The 20052-nt window shown below is 37.1% G+C and overlaps 1 protein-coding gene across 3 annotated transcripts in view; it reads left to right on the top strand.

The window, feature by feature from the left end:
- Positions 1-20052, top strand: part of kif18a (kinesin family member 18A) — a 135174-nt gene that overhangs the window by 2238 nt on the left and 112884 nt on the right. For all 3 annotated transcript variants that reach the window (XM_039753810.1, XM_039753793.1, XM_039753801.1), the window contains exon 2: positions 3422-3803. In XM_039753810.1, coding sequence (XP_039609744.1) covers positions 3479-3803 — 325 coding nt within the window. In that variant the 5' untranslated portion in view covers positions 3422-3478. The remainder of the gene's footprint in view (positions 1-3421; positions 3804-20052) is intronic.

Genomic DNA, 20052 nt, shown 5'->3' with positions numbered 1-20052 from the left:
TGAGATGCATGCTGAAAGTCCACTATTTTAAACATTAACTGCTGAAGGATTGTGAAGGTAGTTTGGTTAATTTAACCCATCTATGAATAACACATGGACCTTTTTTGCCACCCTGTATAATTTTCACAAGAATAAAAATGTGTTTGTGTTTTGATTTCAATAAAGATTTATTTTTTCTCAAATATATAACAGATCATTTGCCTAAGAGATCTAGTGTAAATCGTCATTAATAATAATAATGCATTTTATTTATATAGCGCCTTTCCCATGCTCAAGGCACTTACGTCATTAGGCTGTTTGCATTTACACAGGGTGCTGGTATGTTTTTCTTTATTAATAATTATTTTGTTTTATAATTTGTCAGCGAAGATACTCCTTGGTTCTGTGTGAGATCTCAGTTGTTTTGCTTACATTAAATGCACAGTTACATTTGTCACTCTGTCAGTGTGTCCTGTTTTCATTTTAAAGTGACCACTGGATTCATCAGAACACGTCTGCATGAGTTAGAGGCACCGTTTAGACATTTTATTTCTCTTGCAAGCCATGGATCTGCCACTGTTGTTAGTTGCCTTGCCTTAGGAGGTTCTTAAGGAGATGGAATAAATTGCAGTATAGTAATCCAAAGCCAAGTACTTTTTTATTGTTTTTTATAATAAATAATAAGGGTCTTGTTATGTGCTTCTGTTCTATTTTATTAATCAAGACCATTTTAAAAATTCTCTATTGATAGTTTAGTATGACTATCAAATGAATGCATATATTTAATTTACTATCCATCCATTACTATTTTTTTATATATTTCATGAAGCATGATTGTGCCTCTGAGAACACTGGTCTTGATTGAAGTGTCAATTTTGAGCTGTTAGAATGTTTTTTTTTTAAATTGTAGGTAGTTTAGTTTTAGGAAAGGTATTTTTTCATGTTTGTTTAAATAGGTATTTATTTTCTGAAGTACTTGGACATTTTTTAATCATTTCCAATTAAGGTTAATGACAGTACCTTAATGGATTTTATATATTGAATGTGACTATAAGGATTTATACACATTATTGTTTGTTTTCTTTTTTTCTGTCTATTCCCAATCTGAAAGTTATTATAATTTTTTGTATCTTAGTATTTAAATTGCTGTTATTTGATTGATTTAAATTGAGTATTTTTTCTTTGGTATGTTTTTTACCTTTATAACTACATATAAATGGGATATTTTACAGGTTATACTATTTTTAATACTTGATTATGAACAAAATCGGCCTTACTCCCAATTTATGTTTATAAATTTCTTGTCTGTGATGGTTTCTTATTCTTACTGTTGTTTTTTAGTTGGTTTAAATTGGTAAACCAATATAAATAATGAAGCAAAAATTAAAATTTGTATCAATCTTCAAAAAACTCAAAACACCAATGTAAGGTGAATTGCAATAAAGCACTTATAACTATCATGCTGTTAAAATGGTTGTCAAAAATTAAAATGTGTACAGACTTTACTTGGATGGGTGTGTTGGAGAAAGAGGTATAACAGTATGAAACCTTTATCTGCTCTTGCAGAAAAGTTATAGTAAAATCTCCAGGAAAGCAGAGTGGAGGACTGCTGTTCGTGTAAGATAGTTTGGATCAGTCAAGTGGTGTTTCGTTAACCAAGTAGGAGGTGTGGCTTTGTAGTTGGTAAGCCAAATTAATTTTTGCATTCCTAACATAAAAAGAAACAGTACATACAGTATACCAAATATTTTGTACCACATATATATATATATATATATATATATATATATATATATATATATTTAACAAGCAAACTCAGATGCTTCCAAAAACTGACTTTGTATTTAACAGCTAGGTCCAATTGTCCTTAACAAGTTAACTGAAACCTCTATTTTCTTGGATTTGCAATGTAGAACAGGTTCATCTGTAATGATTCAACTGATGGTAAACTAGGTGGAATGGCAGACAGTCTAGTATCCTTTCCATAATTAAATAACTTATTATTAATACATTGTTTTCAAGATTATTTTATATTAAAATGAGCCATGGTCCCAGCACATATCCATGGGAAAACTACTTTAAACACCTCCTATTTCTGAAAAAAGTTTATTTTATCATAATCCCTTACTTCTTGTGCTTAAACCAACCTGTTGTGCCTTGAACTTTTAGTTCATTCACCATACTGTCTTTGCAGCCTCTCTTCAGAAGCTTTATGAAAATATCATAAATATCACATTTCTGTGTTGTTGTTTTTTTTTTTTTACTTCATTCAATTACAGCAGTCAATAATCATGATCCACCCCTTGTTTAATTCCCTTTTCTAGTACACCTCTTCTTTCTATGTGATTTGATATTTTCCTTAATATTTTCTTCCTCTGTTTTACCTGTTTAGCTCTATTGAAGTACAAATGATCGAGTAACCATATCTGCATAACCTTTATATAAATGGGTAAAGTGGTTACACTTTTTTCTCTTTTTCATTTAAGATTCTTGCAGAGTTATTTTATTTACTACTGCCCCTTTCTTGCTGGCTCAATCTTTGACATATTACTTACTACCTGATTCTGAGAATATTGTCTTCTAGTTAGAATTGCATGCTAGAATTAACCTCAGATGAAGGGGTCATCTAAAGTCATCTAAACTGCCATCAAATGCTATGGGAAATATAAGCTTCCCAATGGGAAATTTCATGTCAATACTCTCCCAGATGGTACCTAGATGTGTTTGCACTGAGCTAAATATGATGCCAAAATTCACTTATTTTTGGTATAGCACTGACCCTACTCTTTATATTAATATTTAAAATAAAACGTATAATGTATTCCACCTTGGAACAATTAGATAACCATTAAACACTTTCACAAAAGAGTGTTCAGCTGATTGGTAATTTCATTTTATGCAGAGTAGCATATCGAAAGTGTCTATGGTTCTCCCAAAATTCCTATTTGAAATGCACATGAACAGAATGAACCAAAAAAGTGTGACTTGAGAAATGGTCGCTCTAGAAACTTGTATAGCATGAGAACACAGCATTTGCTTTCAGTATTATTTGACTCAATGGCTTAACATTTTAAGATAAGAGCTCCACTGACAAATGAGTAGCTGGTGATAGTTGAGACAACACACTTTTTCCGTTTTGGCTTTGAATGGGATGGCAAATCCAGTTTGGAATTTTAGATAATGATAATTTTTTGTCCAACTGCATGTTCATTGGGTAGTCTTTTTGGCTTCTATTAGGAGCATAGTCTTAGTATATCAAAAATAATGATAACATTGGATGAAATACCAATATATTTTTCTTTTATGCTATTATTGACCAATCTGGATTTGATGTATGGTTCATCTTGTAACCCTATACATAAGCATGCAATAAATTATTCTCGTATGTTATATATGAGTAAATATTTTAAAAATTAATTTACTATTTTTGTGTCTTTTGCAGGATCAATAAAACGTCTGAAATCTTCTGCATGAATTTTTGAAGAGACACCCTATTGCTATGTCTGTGGAGGAAAGCAATGTATGTAATCATGTAAAGGTGGCAGTTCGAGTTCGCCCTGAGAATGAGAGGGAAAAGGAGGGAAATTACAGGAAAGTGGTGCAAGTAGTAGATAAATACATGCTGGTCTTTGATCCTAAGGAAGAGAAATTAAGTTTTTTCCAAAGCCGAAAAGTTTCAAATAGAGATATAACAAGGAAAGCAAATAAGGATGCCCAGTTTGTTTTTGATAATGTTTTTGATGAAAATTCAACTCAAGCAGACATTTTTGAAAACTTGATGAAGGGAATGCTGGATGGATTTTTAAATGGATACAACTGCACAGGTATTTTTTTAAAACATCTGGTTTGGTTTGCAATGGTCTAACAATCTTAAAAAAAAAACAACTGTTCATTTTAAGTGTATTTTAGATTTGAAACCTTATGCTTATAGTTCTTCATCAGCTAATGTTAGATTTACTTGTCTCTTATATATATTTCTGCTCTGGTTCGTCCTGCTTCCTCTTCAAAACCGGCCCCCCCACCACACACGCAGCCCACACGGCATTTCTCGATTCCTATTCCTCCTCTTCCAAACCCTTCCCCACGCTGCCTGCAGCCTCCCATACACCCCCACGCCACTTTTCTCGATTCCTATTCCTCCTTTGGACTACCGTGTTCCCATCACCTCTCTCATGATCCTATTGGTGTCACGTCACCGCCCTATATCTAGCCTGACCATGTGACCTTTCACTTCGACCATGTGTGCGCCTGGGAGTATTTTCTGTAACCTGCTACAGGAAGGTACTCTCTCGACCATTGGCATTGGTTTCGCTCCTTGCTATTTTTGTTGTACTGCAACGGTTGTTTCCTAAGCCTTTGTTATAAAATGAACGACAGTATCTTCTCTGTCGACGGGTTTTTGTACAACGTCATCTCTATTCCGGTATCTGGCAACTGCCTGTTCCTATCAGTGGGTTATTGCTTGACACAAACTGTTGACAAAGGCAATTCACTCTCACTATGACTTGGGGCAGTAGATTTTGTTGCATCACATTGGGACATATTTGGAGACATTCTTCCTGTTCTTTCCAACGCAAGTCGAGTTATCACAACAAGTCATGAGTTCTATAAATACATGGATTTTATGGTGGTGAAGCTGAAATTCAAGCTCTTTCCAAGATTCTCCATGCTACCATTGTCACTTACTTTAAACACGACCCCAACATCCCTCCTTGCATTACGTTTGCAAAGATTTGTGTTAATCTACAACTACCTACAACAACCAGTCTTCAGCCATTGTCAGTTGTATGTGGCTTTTTCTAGGGTTAAATCTTTCAACTCATTATCTGTCGTCTCCAGTAAAACACCTATTCACAACTGCGTCTTTCAAGAAGTATTTCTTTCTTCTTGATTTCTGAATTCCTTTCTCACTGTTTTCCGTTCCTATTCCTACACCACCATATGCTACGGCGGGCGTTAGCTAGTTTTAAATTATTTTATTATTTTGTATTCAACCAAAATAATGTTAATCCAAGGTGATGAGTAAGATTAAGGTACATTGCATTTTTCGTTTGATTTTACAATTTTAAGACAGGCAGGTTAAGTAACTTGTACAGGCTCAGACTACGAATCAGGTTGTTGGAATTAAACAAGTGACACACTTATTATAAGGATAATTAATAACCTGTCTGTTGTTGCTTTGCTTTTCAAAAGTACATTTTCATCCCTGAAGCTATAGATCTGACTTCCTGACTTATCATATTGAAGATCCTAAGGATGTAGATATGACATTGCATGGACAGATGCCACATAGTATGAATAAGCACAGTATTAAAAAATACAAAAGATGCCTCACTTAAGAACATGATTGTCTTGGCTAAATTAATGTATATCATTATTGAGAGGAAAAAAAAAACTAACTTTAAAAATACCAAGCTTATCCTTTAACAGTAACTACATGTCAAGTGCTTAGATGCTAGATATATTGTATTAAGCAGTACTACATTTGAAAAGTCTCTTTAATTGATGCTGTTAATAATGTTTGATTGTTTCAGGTAAATTTAAATTTTATATGTTGTTTTTAATGCCTGATGAGGTAGTGGTGACTGCACAGCTGATTCTTTATAACAGGATTGTTAAGACAGTATTTTGTAGTAAAAGCAAGTGAACAACCGTGCTTTGTTTTAGTTATGAAGTTGCTCTTCTTCCTTAACCTGTCACTGTATTCAATTTTAAAAACACATGGGGTAAAAATACTTTGCCAAGATAACATTTCTTTGCATGTGTGCCAATACTTGTAACATTTAATGCTCTGTCATCATTTAAAATATTTCATTTTAAAATGTCAAAATGTTTTTGACAGTCTTAAAGGCTCTGTATAATTCATTCATGTTATACTTTTGAAAGAGATGTCTAAAAATTGGTAAATTAATTTAGGTGGGGAAATTTGTCTAGTTGTGAAAAGGATTAAGAAAAGAAAAAGTGAATTTTTTTATTTGTGAATGAGTTTGGCAGGTCATACATTTCAGAGTCTGGTTTGAGCATACAGTATCTTTTAGGTTTTATCCACAAAAAAATGTAATGATTGTTTTTATTTATTGAGCACAATTTGTTAGTTATCCTATCAGATGTAAAAATTGCAAATCTTGGGGGTGAAAAAAAGGAGAAATCACTATATTGCATCTACACTTAAACATATGAAATCACAGAACAGACCAGCAATACTGCATTACTTATTTTTGTAGAAAAAAATGTACATGATTGGTAACACAAGTTATATATTGTAACTTTCAGACTGCAAAAAGTCAGAGTGACGGGGCAATGGTGTGTTGTGGTGTGTTTTTTTTTTTTTTGTTTGTTTTTGGCAGTTCTTTTTTTGGATTTCACTGATGCCTTTATAGAAATTTTTTTGGAGTAAATTTCTTTTTTATATATGTATCTACTCTCTCAACCTAATATAATCTTGTATAAAATTTTTAGTGCTCCTAACAAAATTTTTCCTGGGTATGATGTTAATCTGCATCCAGCCCTACAGTACATGTAGGACCTCCAACCTGTGGGGAAAAACCTTGGGGTTGGCACTCCAGCCACCATAAAAAAACCTCACACTGGTTGCATTCCATCTAAACTAGTGTGGTGCTGAGGTCTCACCTATTGCATGGCTGCACTCGGGTCCTAATCTGGGATCCTGAGTTGGTTTATCATATGGGGAGGTGCGGCAATGAACTGTATCAGCGCATGCTGCTAACCTCTAATAAAATGATGCTTTAAAGGAGTAATTTGTCAGTAGCCTGGTACTGTTTATTATTCACATTACAGTTTAGTAAATTTGTTTTTTTTAATATGTATTTAAAATTCCTTAATTGCTTTGTGTCATGTTAAAAATGTATATACATGGAAGTGTTGGATTAGGAAACAAGTTCTGTTCCTGCGGAACATGTTTTTGAGTTTAAATAGGATGTTGCGCTGGAAAATGTCTTTTAACAGGGAATCTGCAATAGCGCATAATGCTTTACTACTTATTAATAAGTTTTAAAATATGTTTTATAGAATAGTAAGCAGTGAAGGCATATACTTCTTGCTCTTTTTCTTAACTTAATTAGAAATGTGAGCTACTGTACTAAACATAGGCTCATTCACTGTTCATATTCAGACAAGGAGTGTCAGGTTTCCCTGAATTAGGGTTCTGTGGTATGCATATCATGAGAAAATACAGAACAGATACATTTTAAAAACTGTAACAGCATTTCAGAAATATTAGTACTAGAAGTAAACAGTAGTTTCAAAAGATGTGTGTTTGGCTCTTCATTCTTCCAATGCTCTGTAGACTTCGTGGTGAACAAACTGTCCCCTGCCGCATTCAATACAGTAGCAATGTATCTTAAACTATGGTTTGCCACACGATTCTGTAGTAGAATTACAAACGTTCACCCAAATATGATTATGCCTGCTGCTATTTATCGTACATTTTATCGCAGTAGTTTGTGAACAAACTCCATTAATGCATAACAAAGAGCTTTCATTTCTGAGACACAAATTGAAAAATGATGATTGGGTGAAGAGGCTGTGGCACTAGATTGAAATACCAAAAATAAAATAACAGGTGTGGGACAAGAATGCAACAATTGTCATAGTGTTATGAAGGGTGAGTGAATTGGTACCAGTATATATAGAGACTAGTGCCATGCCAGTGTTGTATGTAAAGTACAATTTCAGTGGCAATGAAGAGCTCCATTGTGGCTCATTGCATGCTCACTATTATGTTATACATTGAATCCAAAAATTCAGCAGAGGTGCAGTATTGCACTCAATATATTTTACAAAGATCTAAAATTAAACCTCATAGACTAGTATGTGAATGAAAGTAAAGCAAGCAGCAACAAGTCCTACTGATGTTGGCCTGTAACACAGATCATCATTACCTGTTTACGCTATAACGTATATAGGTATTCAGCAGACTAGCGAAAGTAAAATCAAGTAAAAGTAGTTCCTTTGCTGTATTTATCAAAAATCATCTCTGAATAAAACTCTGCGCAATGAAGATTTAAAAAAATGATCTAGCACCCAGGGTAAGAGTTACATTATCTCATTATGTAGTTATTTTTTCTGATGTTAAGTTGTCTTCCTAATGTCAGATGGGAATTGAAATTGATCTGAAACAAGTTGCTCTGTATAAAACTACAGCTGATCTGTGGGCATGCAGAACAATAGAAACATGCCTAAGCATAATGGTCTATTATTTTGATAAAGAATTTATGATGAAAAGTAGGTGCTTGCAAACAGCATACTTTCCTAAAGAACCAAGAAGCAACTGTAGGAGGATATAGAATGGGGTTTCCAAGAGAAGCAGCAAATTTGCATGATTACAGTTAATGGAGTAACGCAGTTGCTATCAGCGATTGATTCTAACTCCATTTCTTTGGCCATACCCTACACTTAGTTATTAGTTAATCCTATGGTATTTATGCTAATTTAGATAGTGGTATTCTTTGTATTTAGTGCTGTATGTGTATTCTGGTACATTATATAAATGACACCATGGCGGCAGCATATCATATGTCATCATCTAAATACCTCTTCGAACTTGCTGAATATCTTTACATTTAATGCCTCCTTATCTTTTTTTACATTTAATCTTATCCGTTATTCATGATTGTATTATCTGGTTTGATTTTACAAATGTGCAGATTTTATTTTCTTAGTACTGCTTCTTCTTCTTTTGGCTTCCTCGTTACACCCAGTGCAAATCTTGGCATCTTTAACTCTGCCACCTCCAGCTCTGTCTCCTGCTTTCTGGTCAGTGCCACCTTCTCCAACCCATATAACATAGCTGGTCTCACTACCATCCTGTGGATCTTCCCTTTTACTCTTGCTGGTACCCGTCTGTCACAAATTACTTCTGACACTCTTTTCAACCCATTCCACCCTGCTTGCACTCTTTTTCACCTCTGTTCCACACTCCCCATTACTCTGTACTATTGAGTATTTAAACTCATCCACTTTCGTCAACTCTACTCCCTGCATCCTCACCATTCCACTGACCTCCCTCTCATTTACACACATGTATTCTGTCTTGTTCTTACTGACCTTCATTCCTCTCCTCTCTAGAGCATATCTCTACCTCTCCATGGTCTCCTCCACCTGCTCCCTACTATCACTACAGATCACAGTGTCATCAGCAAACATCATAGTCCACAGGGACTCCTGTCTAATCTTGTCTGTCAACCTGTCCACCACAATTACAAATAAGAAAGGGTTCAGAGTCGATACCTGATGTAATCCGCCCTCCACATTAAATGCATCTATCACTTCTTCCGCAGACCTCACCACTGTCACACTTCCTTCATGCATATAGTGTACAACTCTTACGTACTTCTCTGCCACTCCCGACTTCCTCATACAATACCACAACTCCTCTAGAGGCACCCTGTCATATGCTTTCTCCAGGTCCACAAAGACACAATGCAACTCCTTCTGGCCTTCTCTATACTTCTCCGTCAACATCCTCAGAGCAAACATCGCATCTGTGGTGCTCTTTTTTGGAATGAAACCATGCTGCTGCTCTCTAATCATCACCTCACTTCTTAACCTAGCTTCCACTACTCTTTCCCATAACTTCATGCCGTGGCTCATCAATTTTATCCCCCTGTAGTAACTACAGTCCTGCACATCCCTTAATTCTTAAATATCAGCACTGGTACACTTATTTTCCACTCCTCAGGCATCGCCTCACTTTCCAGGATTACATTAAATAATCTTGTTAAAAACTCCACTACCATCTCTCCTAAACACATCCATGCTTCCACAGGTATGTCATCTGGACCAATGGCCTTTCCATTTTTCATCCTCTTCATAGCTATCCTTACTTCCTCCTTACTAATCCGTTGCACTTCCTGACTCACTATCTCCACATCATCCAACCTTTTCTCTCTCTCTCTCTCTCTCTCTCTCTCTCTCTCTCTTCATTCATCAACCTCTCAAAGTGCTCTTTCCATCTGCTCAACACACTTTCCTGTCTTGTGAGTATGTTTCCATCTTTATCACCCTAACCTGCTGCACATCTTTCCCAGCTCGGTCCCTCTGACTAGCCAATTGGTACAGGTCCTTTTCTCCCTTCTTAGTGTCCAACCTCTAATACATCTCATCATACACCTTCACCACCTGTATTCTTGACTACTTTATGCATTTTTCTGGCAATCCCACTTCTTCTTCCCCATCCTCTTCCTCTGTATACTCTCCTGTACTTCCTCATTTCACCACCAGGTTTCCTTTTCCTCCTTCCTCTGTCCAGATGTCACGCCAAGCACCCTTCTTGCTGTCATTCTTACTACATCTGCTGTAGTTGCCCAACTATCTGGTAACTCTTCACTGCCACCTAGTGCCTGTCTCACCTCCTCCCTAAATTCAAACTTGCAGTTTTCCTTTTTGAACCTCCATCGTTTGATCCTTAGCGCTGCCCTCACTCTCTTACTCTTCCTGATCTCCAACGTCATCCTCTAGACCACCATCCTATGCTGCTTAACTACACTTTCCCCTGCCACCACTTTGCAGTGTTCAGTCTCCTTCAGATTAACTCTTCTGCATAGATGTAATCCACCTGTGTGCATCTTCCTCCCCTCTTGTGCGTCACCCTATGTTCCTCCCTCTTCTTAAAATATGCATTCACCACAGCCATGTCCATCCTTTTGGCAAAATCCACTATCATCTGACCTTCTTCATTCCTCTCCTTGACACCATACCTACCCATCACCCCCTCGTCTTCTCTGTTCCCTTCACCAACATGTCCACTGAAATCTGCTCCAATTACCACTTTCTGTCCCTTGGGTACACTGTTCATCACTTCATCCAGCTCACTCCAATAATCTTCTTTCTCATCCATTGCTCACCCAACTTGCGGGGTATACTGTATGCACTAACAACATTCATCATCACACCTCCAATTTCCAGCTTCATAATCATTACTCTGTCTGACACTCTTTTCACCTCCAAAACACTCTTGACATACTGTTCCTTCAGAATAACCCCTACTCCATTTCTCCTCCTATCCACACCATGATAAAGCAATTTGAATCCACCTCCAATCCACCTGGCCTTACTCTCCTTTCATTTAGTCTCTTGCACGCACAATATATCCACCTTCCTTCTGTCCATCATATCTGCTAACTCTCTCCCCTTACCAGTCATACTGCCAACATTCAAAGTTCCTACCCTCAGTTCTTCTCTCTTTACCTTCCTCCTCTGTTCCTGCCTCCGGACACGTCTCCCCCCCTCTTCTCCACCTTCAGCCAACAGTCGCCCAATTTTCACCAGCACCCTGCAGGCTAACAGTACTGGTGACGGTCATTGTTAACCCGGGGCTTGACCGTTCTGGTATGGAAATTTGTATTGTTGTCCGCATATTGATTTGGCAAAATTTTACACCAGATGCCCTTCCTGACATGACCCTCCCCATTTATCTGGGCTTGGGACCGGCATGAAGAAACACACTGGCTTGTGCATTCCCTGTGGCTGGATTGTTTTCTTATTACTGCACACCCTGCAATTTAATATTTTCTCATATTTCACCATGAATTGTTGCTAAAACCAAACAATGTGTCTGGAAGACCATAAGAGAATGTAAAATGGAGTTGTAGCATCATAGAGAGGCATCCTATGAAGGTCCTCATTTTTCTTTTGGATTGTCCTTCTTGTCAGAGTTAGAGAGGTGGCAGCCTTATACAGCAGATGTTCATAAGTTATCCTTGTGCATTGTTTGTAATCTGTTTTTCTGTGTCACTGATTTTTAGTTTTCAGATTCAGGTTTAAAGGATGTTAGCCCAATGTAAACATTTTAAAGAACTGATAATGTGCATTTCTTTAAAATTTTACACACTGTGGTGAATTGGTATTTGTCAGTTTGTAATAAAATAAAAAGAATGAATCTGAATACAAATTCACTAAACAATCCAAGTCAGTTTATTGAATTTTTGTATTACTGGTATGCAAAAATATATTTCAGTCTGTTTTAACCTTCAATTTAACAAAGTTTAGTTGAGTTTCAGGCCTACTTGGATATTGTTAGTTTTACGCCTGGAGGTGGGGTAATATAATAATTACTGAAAGACCCCTGTAACTTTAGTACAATCTGAATCGCTTGTGTTGGTAACTTTTCATGGACTGCACATTTATGTCAGTTAAAAAAAGAATATATATATCTCCAGATTAAACTAATCATGTGTAAATCAATGTGTCAATAAATCTGTCATTTGAGTAACTCAATTATGACTAAAATTGCAGAGGTCCTTCTGTAAAAAAATTTTAACCAGTGGCTGAAATGAGGGGAAAAAAATCTTTTGTTGAATTCCTTTTTGACCTTACTGAATGGCAGGGGGTAGTGATACATCCCTTTGGAGGCCTGAAGATGTGCTAACATACACACTTTATGTAGAATAGCGGGTGGGTGTGGGGCTTATCCCCATAGAGGTGCAAACAGACATATTTGCTTAATAAACAGGAGCTGTTAATGTGGTTTAAACCATTCATTAATAATGAGTAAGGCCGATGCGGAGTACAAGTGTGTCGCTACCCCATTTCAAGTATTCACTTTATACTACCTTCTGGTGTAAAGACTAATCACTTTCCTAATAGAGTTTGAATGTTACAGAGGTCTTTTGGAAATTATTACTTTAGTCTTTCTCCTGGTGTAAAACCTTTCTATTGGATGGTCCAAATTATAAAGGGAAGCTTAAATAAAGGCACCACAAGCCCTTTGTTCTTGACTCCTGCAGCACACTTATGCAACTCTGCTGGGCAACCAATTGCATTATTGCTTAGCAGTGCGTTCTGGTCAAGAGCAATAGAAACAGGAAGGCAATATCCAGTACATATAACATTAACAAAATGTAAACAATGAAAAAAAGTAAATCATTAAGTAACAACTTTGGTATATTTATAAAATAGTGATTTTAAAAAATGATGGTAACTTTTCTTGCAACAGGTAACAACAGAGTGCTTACCAAACAAATATGTGGGAAATTCATGCATTAAATAATGTAGAATTTGTGGGAATTACTTTCTTTGTGTGCCTTGCGCCCTGTGTTGGCTGAGATTGGCTCCTGCAGACCCCTGTGACCCTGTGTTAGGATATAGCGGGTTGGATAATGACTGACTGACTTTCTTTGTGTGGGTACGAACAATCGTGCTTTAGATTTCTAGCCATGTACAGTGACACACTTTTTCAGCAAGTGTTCTGTATCTTTAATGTAAATATAAAAGAATATTGTTTTGAAACATTTTTTAAAACACTACATTTAGAATTTTTCAGTAAATTCAGCATTTAACAATTTCATATACATTTTTTTAAGTGGTTCCCATCTAAATGGTTCCACTTTACTGTATTTATATAGAATGCAGCATATGGCAAGTCAAAATGTATGCAGTAACCCCTCCATATTTGCAAACTTGACATTCACGGTTTTGGTTATTTGCGAGTTGGCTTTGAGCTGTTAAATGGGAATATTTATGGAGCTTGCCAAAAGATCACAGAAACTAGCAGACGATGAATAAGCCAAAAAATATAAGCAATACTTAAATATTATATTATGTATTATATAAATTCATATATAAATATTAGTGTTATTTTATATAAGTGCACATTATCTATACTAATAAAAGTCAAAGCCCTCACTGACTGACTGACTCACTCATCACTAATTCTCCAACTTCCCGTGTAGGTAGAAGGCTGAAATTTGGCAGGCTCATTCCTTACAGGTTACTTACAAAAGTTAAGCAGGTTTCATTTTGAAATTCTACGCATTCTAACGGTCATAATTGAATCCTACTTACGTACACATATACTGTACGTCCATAGCCTGCAGCTCGGTTGCCGTGTGAGGTGGCATTGCGTCCCCCATCACCATGCCTCCCACATAGTTGGCTACCTGCCTATATTGCGTCCCCCATCCCCACGCCTCCCACGTAATTGACTGCCTGCCCATATAAGGCCGTCCGTCACTCCGGTCTCTTCATTCCCTTCTTTGCTTCGCCACGGTATTCACGTCTCCCTGCTGATAACTACAGCCTTTTTATTTAATCCACGGCTTATCTGCTGTTTTATTGTTCGTTTATTACGATTATAGTTACTGTGTAGGTATTTTAGACTTCGTTTACTGTTCAGGTACCCATTTCCTTGCGGTGTTGTGTCCCCCATCACCACGCCTCCCACGTAATTGGCTGCCTACCTATATTGCATCCCCCATCCCCACGCCTCCCACTTAATTGACTGCCTACCCATATAAGGCCCTCCTTCGCTCCGGTCTTTTCATTCCCTTCCTTGGTTCGCCACGTTATTCACGTCTCCCTGCTGAAAACTGCAGCCTTTTTATTTAATCCATGGCTTCTCCGCTGTTTTATTGGTCGTTTATTATGATTATAGTTTGAACATTAAAAAACATTAAAACAATCTAGATGAGAACAGGCCGTTCAGCCCAACAAAGCTCGCCAGTCCTATCCACTTGTTTCCTCCAAGAAAACATCAAGTCGAGTTTTGAAAGTCCCTAACGTCTTACTGTCTACCACACTACTTAGTAGCTTATTCCAAGTGTCTATCGTTCTTTGTGTAAAGAAAAACTTCCTAATGTTTGTGCGAAATTTACCCTTAACAAGTTTCCAACTGTGTCCCCGTGTTCTTGATGAGCTCATTTTAAAATACCAGTCTCAATCCACTATACTAATTCCCTTCATAATTTTAAATATTTCAATCATGTCACCTCTTCATCTTCTTTTGCTTAAACTGTAAAGGCTCAGCTCTTTTAATCTTTCCTCATAATTCAACCCCTGTAGACGTGGAATCAGCCTAGTCGCTCTTCTCTGGACCTTTTCTAGTGCTGCTATGTCCTTTTTGTAGCCTGGAGACCAAAACTGCACACAGTACTCAAGATGAGGCCTCACCAGTGCATTATAAAGGTTGAGAATAACCTCCTTGGACTTGTACTCCATAGATCGTGCTATATAACCTAACATTCTGTTAGCCTTCTTAATGGCTTCTGAACACTGTTGGGAAGTTGATAGCTTGGAGTCCACTATGACTCCTAAATCCTTCTCATAAGGTGTACTCTCGATTTTCCGACCGCCCATTGTGTATTCAAACCTAATATTTTTACTTCCTATGTGTAATACTTTACATTTACTGACATTAAATTTCATTTGCCACAAATCTACCCAAGCCTGTATGCTATCCAAGTCCTTCTGTAATGATATAACGGATTCCAAATTATCTGCTAATCCACCTATCTTGGTATCATCTGCAAACTTAACCAGCTTGTTACTTATATTCCTATCTAAATCATTTATATATATATATATATATATATATATATATATATATATTAAAAATAGCAGCGGCCCTAGCACTGACCCCTGTGGAACACCACTCTTAACATCGGCCAGTTCTGATGAGGTTATTCGCACCATCACCCTCTGCTTCCTGTGTTTGAGCCAATTCTGCGCCCATCTAAAAACATCACCCTGAACTCCCACTTCTTTTAACTTGATGCCCAACCTCTCATGTGGCACCTTATCAAATGCTTTCTGAAAGTCCAGATAAATAATATCATAAGCTCCACTTTGATCGTATCCTTTTGTTGCCTCCTCATAGAATTCCAACATGTTAGTAAAACACGACCTCCCTCTACTGAACCCATGCTGACTGTTCAGAATAACTCCTGTCCTTGCCATGTGTTGCTCAATTTTATCCATAATAATTCCTTCCATTAATTTTGCTGTGATGCTTGTTAAGCTTACTGGCCTATAGTTGTTTGGATCTGCCCTGTCACCCTTTTTATATAATGGGATGATATTTGCCATTTTCCATTCCTTTGGAATCTCTCCAGTGCACAGTGACTTCCTAAAAATATGTGTCAAGGGTTTATATATGTACTCACTAGCCTCCTTAAGAACACGAGGATAAATATTATCTGGGCCTGGGGCCTCATGTATAACGCCATGCGTAGAACTCGCACTATAACATGGCGTAAGCACAAAAGCCGAAATGTGTTTACGCACAGAAAAATCCAGATGCAGGAATCTGTGCGTACTCCAACTTCCACGTTCTTCCGTTACATAAATCCCGATCAGCGTGAAAACTAACGCTCGTGCACGCGCATTATGTAACGCCCCAAATCCTCCCAGAATTACGCCTATTTGAATATGCAAATCAATATAAATCGCCCTTAAGCGCAGCCTTCTGTGAAAAGACAATGGGAAAAGCACGGGAAAATATAAGAATTTCAGCGAATACCAAGTAGAGGCAAAGGAAAAACAAACTATTTGTTCAAACAAACCGTGGTTTAATCAACAAAAGGAAGTTGATTGAGTGACATAGCGTGTTGGAGAAACTTGAAAGCTCACATTCACAAAATCGCACAGTGCGGAAATAAAAAGAAGTCACATATCAAAGTTGCCGTGAAAAGAAGAGTTGTAGCCCACTGTCTGAGTGTCATATGAAAGCTTATTAGGGTACAGAGAAAAAGGCACACGGTGGGGAAAAGCACGAAATGTCAACTTCAATCTCGACATTTCCACTTTAATCACGTAGTTTATTTTGTCATTTAGTAGAACATTATAAACTTCATCTTAAAATCGTTTAATTAACCAGTTTCTCAAATCACATCGTAATTAAAGTAGCACGTTAAATGCTTTGTTTTGTATTTGATATTCTACTGTATGTGATCTATGTGTGTGAATCACTACTTGCTTCTTAAACTGGCTCTCTTCCTCCAACTGGACACAGAGTCCATTACATTTGTGATATTACAGCTCTCTGAATAACTAAAATACTGAGATGTATACGTGATGTCATTTTCATGATGATAGGAGCTAAAGCACATTATTAAACATGTGTTTCATGAGCCTCGTGCTCATGACAAGCATTTATCTTTTGTCGAAATTTGTCGCTGCGTTTTTAGCTGTGTTGTTATTTTCTCTTTCTGTTTTATATTCAATATATATTGGCGTGCGCCCAAGAGTCCTTGCTTTTCTTTCCCCAAGTAACTAATCGCCATACAATCAGCTCTGTAATAGACGTTAAGCCGTCTGTAAGATTAGCGCCGATTCTTCAAAACGTTTAAAGAACATTGAAATATCTTCGTAGTACATGTTTAATTATTCTATCCTTCACGACACTCCCAGTGAAGAATATAGATTATTTAAATGAAGTTAAAGTTTTATGTGTATAATTTAACAAACATATTTTGCTGCATTTCACCTTAAAAATGATATCGTCATCATATGTACGCGCTTTATAAAGTGGCTCAGGTTGTGAGATATTATAACTGTAGTGCAAGTTTACAGTGGGGTGATTGTACTTATAAGTACAAACCGTTCTACAAGGAGCAATTGATTGAGTGCATTTAAAGTTCTTGGGATTAAACTGTTTCTGAACCGCGAGGTTTGTACAGGAGAGGCTTTAAAACGTTTTGCAGTGGCTGAGCCAGCGTGTCCTTGAAGCTGTATACCGATAATTCTCTTTCCGATCAGCTGCTGCTGTGATTCACACTCAGATACAGTGATATAAATACTCCGAGTCGTGCAGTGAGAGTAATATGGAAAAAGATGATCCGCTGTGGCAACTCCTAACGGGAGGAGCTGAAATAAGAAGAAGAAGAAGGAGAAGTGAGAGCAGTTATGGTATTTGGAATACTATGGCTGTTTCCTGGACCATTATATTGTTACAAGTTAATTACAATCGGATGCATTACACTAATAAACAATATGTGGTTAGTTTCTGTGTATTTATAAAGCGCGTCATGAAAATAATGAGTAATCACACAAGAACAGTACCATTGCTTTGACGCTGGGTGCCGCCAGTTTGCAAATCCGAGCGGAGAACTTGCGTATGACAAGGTATGAGGTACCGTGGAAAAGTGCGTGGCTTTACGCCAAGTGTAGGTTTTATACATCGCGATTTGAACGTGGAAAAGTTCTTACGCAATTTTTCTGTGCGTACGCACCGTTTATACATGAGGCCCCTGGTGATTTGTTTGATTTCATCTTATTTAATCTGAGCAGCACTTCTCCCTCTACAATTTCCAAATCCCTCAGTACCTCCTTAGTAGTTGCGTTTACCTCTGGGAGGTTATCCACTTGCTCACTTGTAAACACCTCAGAAAAATGTAAGTTTAGGGCATCTGCTATTTCATTGTCTGTATCTTTTAATTCCCCTTTACTATTCCTGATGAACTTGACCTCCTCCTTAACTGTTCTTTTACTACTAAAATACTTAAAGAATCTCTTGGGGTCTTCTTTAGCCTTATCTGCTATATTCCTCTCCAACTGTCTTTTAGCCACTCTGATATCCTTCTTAATGGTTGCCCTCATTTTCTCATACGCGCTACGGTTCTCTTTGCAGTCATTAGTCATATATGCCTTATACAGCAGTTTTTCCTTTGCAACTTCTTTTTTAAATCTTTATTAATCCATCGTGGAGTTTTTTTTAGTTTCCTATTACTTCCAAATTTAGGTATGTATCTGTCCTGCATTACATGTAAAACATTTTAAACCTGTTCCACTGCTCCTCGACTGTCTCCACATTTAAAAGCTTATCCCAGTCTATCCTACTTAGACTTTGTCGCATCTGCTCAAAATTAGCCCTACCAAAGTTCAACTTAACAATTTTAGTCTTTGCATCTGTACTCTTACAAAATACTGAGAATTGTATTACATTATGGTCACTTGACCCTAGTGGTTCAATCACCTCTACACCCTCAATTCTATCCTGATTATTACAGAATACTAAATCCAGACAGGCTTCACCCCTTGTTGGTGCTTTAACATGCTGTGTTAAAAAACAGTCGCTGATTACTTCTAAAACTCCTGCTCTTGTGCTCCTCCATCTGTAAGGTTATCCCAGTTAATATTTGGATAATTAAAGTCCCCATGACTATAATATCCCCTGTAAACTTGCCTTTTTGATATTACTAAAAAGATGTGTGTTGAAATTACTGTCTGAATTGGGTGGTCTATAACACACTCCTAAAATAAGACCTTTTCCCTAATATTTTCCAGGCGAAGCCACATGTCCTCACTAAGATGGGGCTCATCATCCAACTGAAGATGACTTACATTTAAACCCTGTTTGGCATAAACAGCAACCCCACCTCCTTTTCTGTTCTGTCTATCCTTCCTAAAAAATGTGTATCCCTCTATGTTACACTCATCCCCATCTTTGTTATTTAGCCAGGTTTCCGTTATTGCTATAATATCATAATTATGCTCTGCTACATACAACTCCAACTCACTTACCTTATTTTTGATACTTCTAGCATTAAGGCAAGCTATTTTTAATGTGTTAATCCTTCTACCTTTACGTGTTTGCTTAAAATTTACATTACTATGCATTTTTATTTCTACACCATTGTTTGTTCTTCCATGTATAGATCTAAATCTGGCCTGTCCTAAACTCCCTGCCCCCCCATTCCCTAGTTTAAACAATCCTCGACTAGCCTACACATACGCCTCCTTAATACATTGGTGCCCCTCCGGTTCAGATGTAACCGTCCACGGCGAACAGGTCCCATCTGTTCCAAAAGGAGTCCCAATGCCCCATAAACCTATACCCTTCTACCCTGCACCAAGATTTGAGCCACGCGTTAAGCCTTCTAATCTCCTCAATCTAATGTGCATTACTGTTAATATGGTCCTAGTGTATGACATAACATATAGAAACTTTAAGACCTGTAACCTAGACATTTAAGCCTTAAATGGATATCTTATACAAAAATTTTCCTGTTCTCTGTAATAATTTTTTTCTCTTTTTATGTAAATTGTTTGCGTTGAATATCACTAAACTTTTAAAACTGAGACACTTGAGGTGTGGAGTTTGTTTATTTATTTTTAATGGAGATGAGTCATATTAACTGGTGGAATGTGATTGTAAGCTGTATTTTGAGCTTTCTTAAACTACAATATCTTTATCAATATCAAAAGTTTTTTTTTTTTTTAAATAATAAAAAGTGAGGTGATGCTGCATAGGTTTTAAACACTGTGCATCTGTACAGTGATCTGTCGATTGTAAGTGAGCAGGTGAGCCTCCTTATTTGGAGCTGCAGATGAACTGAC

This window comes from Polypterus senegalus, chromosome 1 (assembly GCF_016835505.1).
Source record: "Polypterus senegalus isolate Bchr_013 chromosome 1, ASM1683550v1, whole genome shotgun sequence".
Taxonomy (NCBI): domain Eukaryota; kingdom Metazoa; phylum Chordata; class Cladistia; order Polypteriformes; family Polypteridae; genus Polypterus; species Polypterus senegalus.
The sequence above is the reverse complement of the archived record's forward strand: the minus strand, read 5'-3'. Positions and strand labels throughout refer to the sequence as shown.